The following is an 11542-nucleotide window of genomic DNA, read 5'->3' on the forward strand; positions in this document are numbered from 1 at the left end:
GTCTTCAGTTATTTATTGAGAGCTTGGCAGATAAAACATCACAGTATTCCACAAATGTTCTCTTAAATATATAAAAGTAATCGTTTTCAAGTGTAACTGATCTACTGTTAGAGAAATGAATTATTCAGAGATGCTAAGAATGTATTTCATTGGAACAGGTTTGTCACAGTCTGTCTGATGCGAGCGTGGAAAACAGCTTTACTATTAGCTGGGACGTCAACCAAACGCTGCTCGAAATATTTTTGTTTTTATGTGTGAAAACATTATGTACACATCTTTAAAGGCCCCCGATGGTGCACGCCGCAATGCACTTTGGTATGTTTGATAAAAGCGAGGTGGACTAAAACACAGGAATGTTCACTGAAACCAAAGTATTTTTGTCCCCATAGAAGTCACATGACCATCTCTAATGACCCTCACCACATAGCCGACAGAACGATGGAAGAATCTCACTGTCCACTTTCACATGGTTATGGAGGTGTGGAAGAGTAACATTGTAAGTGAACATTCTTCCTGCAGAGGATTCCTCGACATGTTCTGTATGAAACTGACGCAGCAGTGGCACCGCAGAGCCCTTAAGTGTGGCTGCCGTCCACCGGCTGTCGCGCCTCTCCGGCGGTGTAAACACCCCCCACCCCCTCTCTTTTTAATAACGCAGTGTCCCTCCTAGCTGGTGGCAGGCTCCGAGGAGCTGGTGAAGGCGGGCGAGGCCGAGGCCAGTCTCTCCCTGCTGTCGCCTCCGATCACCCTCCACTGGAGGATGCAGGTATCCTTACCGCCCATGGAGAGAAGGTGGGAGTCGCTGTGGGTGAAGCGGACGTTGGTGACGTGGCTGCCGTGGCCCTCGTACTTGTGGCTCGGCGCCTGGAGAAGGAAGAAGACGCCACTCTTTATGGTTCAACAGTGAGGGCACAGTCAGAATAAATCATTTTCTCATACAAAAAAAAAAGGGAGGTTTTTTATATAATGGGAGGAATGTCAGACTAATTAAAGTTTGTCTAAAAGTGTCTCGGATAAAGATGAGAATGCTACTGTTAAATGTTAAATCTAAAAAGCTTTAAAAACATTTATTTTTAGTCAACGCTTTTATCCAAAGTGACTTACAATAAGTGCATTCAGCCGTGAGTAAAAACTCAGAACAACATAATCAAGAAAGTACAATTTCTTCAATAAAGTTAAACTACAAAGTGCTATCAGTAATAGCCATTTAAGTGCTACTACGGTGCTACTTTCCTTATTCAAGGTATAGTCGAAAAAGATATGTTTTTAGTTTGCGACGGACTTTGTTGGTCGCCTATAGCGGCTTGTGGAATGATTTCTATGTAAAGGACTCCAGAGAAAATCCCCCAAATAAAAGAAAGAACTATAAATCCAAAAAATGGGACGTTTGTGTGCGTTCCTGAGTCTCTCATCAGCTCCCCGACAGCATGCAGCTTAGCTAAATTCCAGCTTGCGGGCTAACCTGAGCTTGCTTTCTAGCTAAATATATCTCATTGCTTATGTTAGTTAGTAAGCTTGCCAAATTAGTTCACCAGCTAACATGAGCCATGATGCTAACTTATGTTACACTTGTTGATTTTCGTCAACAATAAATATTATAACCGCACAAAGTCAAACTGTATAACTAATAATTGCTTTCTACTAGCTGGCCAACGAGCTAACTATAAGCTAAGCTAAGGTTAGCCAGCTAACCTTACCTTAGCTATGCGACATGGCTCTGGTGCTAGTTGCTTTGTAGCGTTAGCTCATGAAGTAATTTGCAAACGTCAAGCTAGTGAGTATCACAGAGCCAATGGTACCAATAAATCTAGGAACATTACAGAGCGTAACGCTATTTTAAATATGATATATTATTGTGACGGAATGTAAGCCCAGGATGCTTGCTCGCTCTATGGAGCGCAAACAACACAGTACTCACGACAGTTCATTTAATGGCCACCGGTGTCATATATAATATACAGATTTTCAACATGGTACCTTTAAGTAAAACATCTAAATCTTTTTCTCCTTCTATGTGATACTGAGAAAAGGTTTGAATATTTTGATCAGGAGCTACTGAGAAACTGATCAGAAATACTACTATAAAATAACGCAGTTTGCTCCCAAAATACAGTGATTCAAATGATTGGATACTTGAAATGATACTAGTTACATTACACAAAGCACCTCTACACAAAACTACCTCTAATCACTACTTACATCCGGCATTCCTTAGTACTCACAATTTACTGATGATGTCAGCGAAAAAAGAGTTGCCAGACATTAATGTTAACATATGGCCCAAAACAGGTGTGTTCTCTTTGTGTAGGAAACAGTAAAAGAGGAATATTTGCTTTTAATGTGCAGCCAGCTAAAGTAGGCGGAGCGGTTGACGTATTGAGTGATGTGTTCGGGCGGTACCTTGGGTTTCGGACAGGGGTACTGGAAGAGGTGAACTTTACAGAAGTCGTCAGCCACGGCCACCATCCGTTCACTGTGGGAGCGACACAAGGCGTTGATGTCCGTGCCGTCAGAGCCCTCTAACCACACACCTGGAACACCACAGCAACACAAGTCAGCTGTCTGACAGGATAAGATAACACCACGTTGTTTAGGGATAGGAAAGTAGAGCAGTAGAGCATCTCACCCATGACATGGAAGCCCAGCACACAGGTATAGGAGGCCCATTCTCTGTCTTTGCTCTCAAAGCGATTCCTCAACAGTTTACACCCTGCTACTATGTCCCCTGTGAGAATACACACATCTTCACAGTCACGACAATAGGTTGTCACGCTGTCTGAGGATTTACGTTCAAAATGACACTTGTTCACTTACAGTAAAGGATCTCATAGTCGCCTGAATTAGACATGATGTAATTTCCATCTTTGGCCCAATCCAGGTGAGTTATGAAGCTGGAGTGACCCTGGGTGGACAGATAAGCAGAGCCAGTGTCACATAATGCTATATGAGCCAACTCTGAAATCAATGTGAGAGGATAAGGAAGGTGCTATTCTATACTTTCCAACAACAATATGTTCCGACTTCTCCGGGGAAGGTTTTGTTGCAGCAGGACGGTGTTTGTGGGATTGAGTCAAAATAAACTACAGTGTGTGTGTGTGTGTGTGTGTGTGTGTGTGTGTGTGTGTGTGTGTGTGTGTGTGTGTGTGTGTGTGTGTGTGTTCATGGTAATGAAGTGCAAGAGTGTGGCTCATTGACGTGTTTCTTATGGCGCTTTATGGAGCTCTATGGCAAAGAGGAAGAAGTTGTGTGTATGTACTGTGGCTTGCAAAAGTATTCATACCCCTTGAACGTTTCCACATTTTGTCACATTACACGCCACAAACATAAATATATTTTATTGGAATTTTATGTGAAAGACCAACACAAAGCGTCACACAATTGTGAAGAAGTGCAAAGAAAATTATACATGATTTTCAATTTTTTTCACAAATAAAAAACTGAAAAGTGCAGTGTGCAAAATTATTCAGCCCCCTTTTCTCTGAGTGCAACCAATTGCCTTCAGAAGTTGCATGATGACTGCTGAATGATTGAATGTTGACCGAATGACTAAATAGAGTCCACCTGTGTGTAATCTAATCTCAGTACAAATAAAGCTGTTCTGTGACGGCCTCAGAGGTTTGTTAAGAGAATATTGGGGAGCAAACAGGACCATGAAGTCCAAGGAACACACCAGACAGGTCAGCGATAAAGTTGTGGAGAAGTTTAAAGCAGGGTTAGGCTATAAAAAGATTTCCCAGGACAACGACCCTAAACATAAAGCCAGGGCTACAATGGAATGGTTTAAAACAAAACATATTCATGTGTTAGAATGGCCCAGTCAAAGTCCAGACCTAAATCCCATCGAGAATCTGTGGCAAGATCTGAAAACCGCCGTTCACAAATGCTCTCCATCTAATCTGACTGACCTTGAGCTGTTTTGCAAAGAAGAATGGGCAAAAATCTCAGTCTCTAGATGTGCAAAGCTGGTAGAGACATACCCCAAAAGACTTGCAGCTGTAATTGCAGCAAAAGGCGGTTCCACAAAGTATTGACTCAGGGGGGCTGAATAATTTTGCACACTGCACTTTTCAGTTTTTTTATCTGTGATTTCTTTTTAAAAACATGTATAATTTTCTTTGTACTTCACAATTGTCTGACACTTTGTGTTGGTCTTTCACATAAAATATATTTATGTTTGTGGTGTGTAATGTGACAAAATGTGGAAACGTTCAAGGGGTATGAATACTTTTGCAAGCCACTGTATGTACGTACGTACGTACGTACATACATATATATATGTATGTGTGTACACATACATATATATACATATACATACATACATATATATATATATACATACACACACACACATGTATAACCAGACACAAAACACACTCACTGAAGGTCAGACTGGATCAAGGGGAAAATCCAAGGGAACAAATGGAAACTTTTAAGGATTTGATATTTAACTCACATTACATTTCCCAAAGCGAGAGTAACGCCGGCCGCTCTCGGTCACGTTGTAGATGTAGATGAAGTTGTCATGGGATCCAACAGCTAAAAAGCTGCCGTCTGAGAACACAAGAGGCCATTCATGCAGTTCAAGGGGATTTCCACAATATCTTCAGAATCAAGATCCGGATTATTCCCAAGTGGGTTTTAGAATATCATTTTGTGTATTGGTGGAGAACAAAATCCTTGTATCAAATATGTGTGTGTATGTTAAAAACAATAGCAAGTATTACAAAAAAAAAATAATAAACACAAAACATAAACATAGAATAGAAAGAAATACAATAAAAAAGAAAAAAAGAAAAATTCTAAATACAAAATAGCAGGGCTGTGCAGTTGTGCATGTTTTCTTTCCATTAAGTGCATTGAACCTTAGCCTGATGTTACATTCTGGATTATGGTCATTCTGAGAGTTGGACAACAGGGAGCTTACCTGGTGAGTATCTCATGACAGACAGCTGCTCGTTCCCATCAATGGACTCAGAGACCACCTCTCTGGTCAGCAGGTCAAGGACCATCCACCTGTTAGTGTTCAGAGGGCGGGACAGAGGTATCAGTAATGACCAGCGACCGGGCAGCAGGCAGCTCGTCAGTCACATCGATGTCACGGCAAAGACTTCCTCCTGTAAACTACACTTACTGCAGAGCTCAACATTTTCGGAAATATGCTTTTTTTTCTGGCCGTAAGTGATATCAACCTTGTGTCTGCGTCTCAAAGCTGACCAAATCAATATTCTCACATGATGATCAAGTGACTATGTGTCACGTGAACGATGTGACTCGTGGTGATGGAGCCACAAGGAATTATCACAACACCCTCTGAGCTTTTTTCATCCGAACATCTCACTCTTGGAGAGAAAGTGAGGAAACGAATTTCCCAAAACTATTCCTGCAAAATGTTTCAGTTATTATAGACTGCACGTATTGATTGTGAACATAATGTTTATAGACCAAACCGGTAAATGATTGTCTCTCGGTGGATTAGTGCTGCGTTGTGCCGGATTACCTTCCTGTGCTGAGGCCGACTGACACCACTGCTCCATTGGGGCAGAAATCAGCACACAACCCGTACTCCTGTCAGAGACACATGGGACGAGTTAACAGTGTGTGTGTGTGTGTGTGTGTGTGTCAGCATCATGATCATCGGTGTGTTTTACCCAGTCAGCTAAAAGATATCTTAATAAATCAATAACAGTCCTCAATGAGCGTCGTCCTCCTACCTCCAGCGAGATGCACCAGTCCAGCTTGTGTTCCTCTGTGTTCCACAAGCACACCTGCCTGTCGTGGCCGCAGGTGAGGAAGATGTTCTGGGAGGGGTGTGTGGCCAGCCCCCACATCTCATCCACATGACCCTGAGAGACACACACACACACACACACACACACACACACACACACACACACACACACACACACACACACACACACACACACACACACACAGTAGATATCAGTCTCATAGCGACCATACTATACGGTATAATAGATCGTATATTGTACCACCAGTAGACACTTAGCAGGTGTGGATGCCCCCAAAAAAAGGCATCTGGAACAAACGACTGTTGCTCACCACACCGAAGAATCACTAGGGTCCAGTTTCTCTGACCAATTCATCTTAGAAGTTAAGATGGTTTCTCTTAAACGCTCGTAAAAAAAACAACCTTAAGTGCAACTTGTCCTCCTCTTGAGCATATCTGACTTTCAACGCTTTCCTGACATAGTTAACTGACAACTGAAGTACAATATAGTTGTTTTCCTTTGAGAAAAATACTATCTTATATATGAAATGAGAAGACAAAAATATTTTCTCAGGGTTTTTGGATTCACTTTTCAACTTTCTGACACCACTTTTCAAACGCACATTAGGCTTGTTTACATGTCGACAGCTATGCTGCATATCAAAGATGAGTGCATCTTTTCACATCACAAATGCATGCCTGTACAGCGCAGTGATCTTTGAAGCTCCTAGGGGACACGAGCAGTGCTCTAGACTTCTGTGTGCGTTTTCTGTCTGGAAGATGTTTCACTTTCCCACAGATGAAAATCTAATGTGAGCAAGAAGCCAAATTCCAGAGGTCAGTGGAGACTAAAATGCATTCTGACGCCAGCTGTTGACGGTAAGCTGTTGGATCTTAACAGGCTGAATAAATGTGGATACAAGAAACTCAGGCTGAATTAACACGTGAGGGGACACTGGGACACAAACAGGCCTCTGAACCTCCATTCCACCCAATCTATGAGCATTGTGTGTGTGGTCTGTCTTCTGCAAGTGCCCACCATGTACAGTCAAAAACACATGGGGGCCCAGAGTCTTATCCTGTTGGTTGGTTGCGTGTCGAGTATTTTGAGGTAATTTGCTTAATACATTTGCACCATATAAGCACAGTAGAAACTGAAACAATAAAGCTTTTAAAACAAGACTTTGACAAGTGGCTCTTCCTCGAAAGGAAGTGAATTTGCAGGACAACCTTAACCTTAAAGTTACATTTTACTATTCAATAAAATCAAACTCAGTCTTTGATTCCATTCATGGTAAGCATTGTTCATGCAACAGCCATTTAAAGTATTTCCATTCAGTAATTATTTCTCTATAGTAGTCTTCAATGATAGAGGTTGAGTTTGCACATTCTGCCAATGCTGCACATTAAAAGGCACTCAACTGGCCAAACGCAGGCTTAGATTGTGAAGAAGCCACAGAAATAGCAATGTATCTGTAATGTATTTTTATGTTGTTGGTATGCGGCCATTCAATAAAAATGTGTGTCCCAGAAACAGGGTAACATTGTCTCATCAGCGGATCAGTTTGTCAGCTGTGCGCAGCAGGAAATCCCATCACAGTTGCTCACGACTTGACTGAAAAACAAAGATTATTGAGCGGCCTCTTCATTCGACAATGTCTGTTTGTTTGGCTGCCCTGTAAACAGATCCAGCAGCTGCTCTTCGGTTGGCTTTGAGACAGAGTAGCTGCTCAAGGAGTGTTATCTTTAGTAATAAAAGGCACAATGAGCAGGACTTTCCTACTAAACAATGTTAGGGTCTTTTTGGATCGCTCTATTTGCTCCATTTTTTTCTTTTGTGGTGATCCCATCAGATCTGTGACTCAAGTCCAGGATACCTGAATTTTAGCTCACTATACTGAAGGTCGCTAAATTCGTTGGCCAGTGTTTTTGATTCGGGAAGGAGGAGCCAACGTACAAATCCTACTCATTGTGTCTTTAAACTGCACTCGTTCTGACCACCATTCCATTACAGCTCATACAAAAGCTTCAATTCAAGAATATAGGATCCTGAAAAGGGTTCTGAAAACTTCCCAATGCTAACGTACTACTACATCATTGGCATACCTGCACTATGGCAACAAATCCGTCTGAGAAGGTGCCTCGGAGGATGGCATTACGGGTCGTACCAACTAACAGCTCCTCCCCATCCACGTCTGCGATGGTACGGACTGCTCCATAATTCTCTGGAATCTAGAAAAATAAATCACATTAATCAACAAGCCTTATTTGAATGCAACTTCACAGAGCCCTTCACCACCAGCTACACACGCACGCACACACACACACACAGTTCACCTCACACTCTCTCTCTGGTGCCAGGTCGGCGCTCCAGCGGATGATCTTCCGGTCCTTCCCTCCTCCGCTGAGCAGAGCGCCGCCCTGCAGCGGGCACAGGGTGAACACGCTGCCTTCATGGGCTCTGGTCTGTCGCATGATCTGCAAGGTCTCTGTGGGTAAATAAAGCCACTTTGTGAGAGCGAGTGGAGACCAAAGGATTGTCGATTTGCCCAAATTAATGATGGTAATTCATATCATAATAATGTGCCAACATTTCCAGATTTAAATGCTGGCTGTGTTCGTATTGGCATTTCATTTCCGGTATGTTGATGTACAGCACTGACCTTTGGCTCCTTTACCGAGTGTTTTGACATCTGCAGCCGATTTGCCCCACGTCAGGATGTTTCCCTCAGAGTCGCCTGTCAGGACGTCTCCGGTCAGACTGAACACAAAGCACTGGATGAACTTGGGCTTCTTGTATTTCTGAAAAGATTGTTTGTAGAACACAAATTTGATCCATCGTTAGTACAGGTGTTAAAATACTATACTACACATTTTTACATGCTTAAAATCTCCTTTGGACGTATCATACCATTTGAAACATGAAATGGAAATGGTCCATTTCATGTTTCAGTTCTCGTTGTTCTCCTTACTAGATGATAAGTGAAGTGAATTGAAGATTAAACGTGAGTCTCACCCCGAAGATGCCTTGTTTTTTGGTGAACTGTCCCGCGATGAACGTCCAGAAGTAGACGTGTGACTTGCCACAGGTGATGATGCTTGTGCTGTCGCTGGGGTTAAACTCCACGCAGAACACCGCCTCGTTGGTGCTCTGCACACACACACACACACACACACACACACACACACACGTCAAGTCTATATCACATGGCAATGTCTGGAGACGTGGCTGATGAGAGCAGCGAGACGGAGCAGAAGAAGTGAAGTTGTGGGTCGTAAAAAAAAAAAACTAAACAAGAAAATAAAAAGAGGCTAAAAAGCTCCGGAGACCTGAGGTGAGTTGCGGAGTGATAATTGTCACCTCTGTCATCAACTTTCACATTTTATGATTATCATTTTACAGTCACTTGAGTGATTCGTCATATACATATAAATAATATTGATGTCTGTGGCTTTATCTATTTAAAGCTGGATCAAAGGAAGTGAAAGGTGAAAGAGTTTGCACAGAGAATTATCACATGACTCTGCAGCTCCACAAAGCTTTATGGAGCTTTTAAGTCTCCTTTAGCTCATTGTTTTTATCATCTCAAAAGGATAGTCGCAACAACATGATAATGTGCTTTGGTGATAATTTAGGGCAGCTTTAAAGAGATAGTTTGGAAGTGGGATTGTATGAGGTACTTCTCCACAGTCAGTGTATTACTACAGAAGTTGGAGCAAAGCAATATACTGCTGTAGACATGGGCAGAACAAAAAAACTATTTTAGACCACTGAAGCCACCAGACTCTTTTGAGCTGGCAGAACACGGTTGAGGCTGGTCGGTTAATCAGTTAATCTGTTTGTGTCAGTGTGTTTTTTGGAATTTAAGCCTTTAAAACACCAAAGTGCATTGCTCCGTTTCTCCAAACTCCATCTCTTGAAGTAGCACACTGACTCTGGAGAAGTGCCTCATACAAACCCACTTCAAAGCAGCAGTCTTCAGTATGTACAGAAAGTACAGCAGCATCATTTCCACACAAAAAGCTCCATTCATGGCTGAGCCGTAGTGGCATATGGACTATTCCAGTGCTGTGGAGAGGGGGTTTGCGGGGGGGGGGGTATAATTATCTGGTTCCTGTTGGATGAACTCGTTTGTTTATACGGTATGGGTCAGCACTGCGCCGCCTTCCCTCACTGATCCACACACTGGATGCTACCATACGTTCTTGCATAAGCCCAATAAAATCCTGACGTGATATGATATACAACACCCACCTTTGCACTCCCACTGCTGCACTACATAACACACACGCACACATATACATATACATACATACAGCGGAACAAATTCACTGGATAAAATATTTACACTGTTGCCATGACAGCCGGGCTGAAATTGCTCTGGGGGAAGTTGAGGCGTTTTGGGATAAAAGCCCATAAAAGCAAAGCAGAGACACCCCCGCCCCCCGTTAATCTCTCCAAACAGACCTCTTTTATAAAGAGCATCTACACATTCAGCGTGCAGTCACGCTGGCCGTCCGTCACTGTGTTCACGCTCAGCAGCCCGGAGGATTCTCACGCTTTGAAGGATTTCATTGTTTCTGCAGGGATTATGATTCCCTGCACCGGCTGATAATTCATAAATGTCAGATGATGTAAAACGCTCTCAAAATTGCAGAAGCACATCTCCCCCCCGAAACCTGTTCAAGGAACAGCGCATTATTTTGGGAAGTCGAGCGGTTTGCCGCTCTGGAGTCAGATGACACGAGGTGAATGTGCGTGGGAGGTGTGGCGTGTGGCGTGTTTAGCTTAGCTTAGCTCAAAGACTGAGAGCAGGGAGACACTGCTAGCTTACCTTTATCAAAATCCATCAACTCCCCTTTAAATGTGATCAACAGACCGACGCTTGGTTTTAAAGCTAGTGAACATATTATTACAATTCATGTGAAACTAGACAACCCAACAAATCCATTGGTACTATTTGGGCTAAATGTTGACGAGGTAAAAACGGACATTCTGGAACCCTGACAATCCGGAAGAGAACCAGGACATTCTGGAAACCCGGAAATTCCGGAACCCAGACAATACGGAACCCGACATTCTGGAACCAGGAACACGGACATTCTGGAACCCAGAAATTCCGGAAGACGGACATTCCGAAACCCAGACCAGAAAATTCCAGAACCCAGACAAAACAGAACACGGATATTCCGGAACACGGACATTACGGAATCCTGACTGAATAAATGGGACCAATCAGGGGGTGGTTAGTCAGCCACTTTGGACCTAGAACCGACTTTTGGATTTAGAACCCACTTCGGACTTATAACCCACCTTTGACTTAGAACCCTGACATCCTGGAACACAGACATTCTGGAACGCAGATCACGCACATTCCGGAACCCGGAACTTCTGGAACCAGAAACCCGGATAGTCTGGAACCCTAACATTCTGGAACACGAAACCCTCATATTCCGGAATACAGATATTCCCGAACCCAGAAATTCTGGAACACGGAAATTTATTCAACTAAAATTACTTTTCAAAAGGGGGCCTTTAACCTCTCACCACAATATATGAATGAACCCTCTACAGATAGAACCATGCTGCAACCAAATCTTGAATCTTAAAACCACAACTTGTCTTAATTACCTTCTTTGGGAGGATTCACACCCATATTTTCCCAATTGTGTTATTACCGTGCCTATGAGCTATCCTGTGAGCTATCCTTTTAATAATGCCAGTCGTCAGCTGAGATGAGTGCAACACATTATGAGGAAGGTTAACAGCAGTTCTCCTCTTGAATAAAGCTAGTGATAATAAGCGGTCTCATA

The 11542-nt window shown here is 42.8% G+C and overlaps 1 protein-coding gene across 1 annotated transcript in view; it reads right to left on the reverse strand.

The window, feature by feature from the left end:
• The window catches only part of eml3 (EMAP like 3), a 44396-nt gene continuing 32854 nt past the window's right edge, over positions 1 to 11542 (reverse strand). Inside the window, exons 13-24 of the mRNA XM_079216308.1 lie at positions 8745 to 8879; positions 8392 to 8530; positions 8066 to 8217; positions 7835 to 7960; positions 5712 to 5843; positions 5498 to 5565; positions 4925 to 5013; positions 4454 to 4551; positions 2815 to 2902; positions 2627 to 2725; positions 2401 to 2531; positions 1 to 864 (exon numbers count right to left, since the gene is read on the reverse strand). Coding sequence (XP_079072434.1) covers positions 667 to 864; positions 2401 to 2531; positions 2627 to 2725; positions 2815 to 2902; positions 4454 to 4551; positions 4925 to 5013; positions 5498 to 5565; positions 5712 to 5843; positions 7835 to 7960; positions 8066 to 8217; positions 8392 to 8530; positions 8745 to 8879 — 1455 coding nt within the window. The 3' untranslated portion in view covers positions 1 to 666. The remainder of the gene's footprint in view (positions 865 to 2400; positions 2532 to 2626; positions 2726 to 2814; positions 2903 to 4453; positions 4552 to 4924; positions 5014 to 5497; positions 5566 to 5711; positions 5844 to 7834; positions 7961 to 8065; positions 8218 to 8391; positions 8531 to 8744; positions 8880 to 11542) is intronic.

Source organism: Taurulus bubalis (assembly GCF_910589615.1).
Source record: "Taurulus bubalis genome assembly, chromosome: 3".
NCBI classification, from domain to species: Eukaryota; Metazoa; Chordata; class Actinopteri; order Perciformes; family Cottidae; genus Taurulus; species Taurulus bubalis.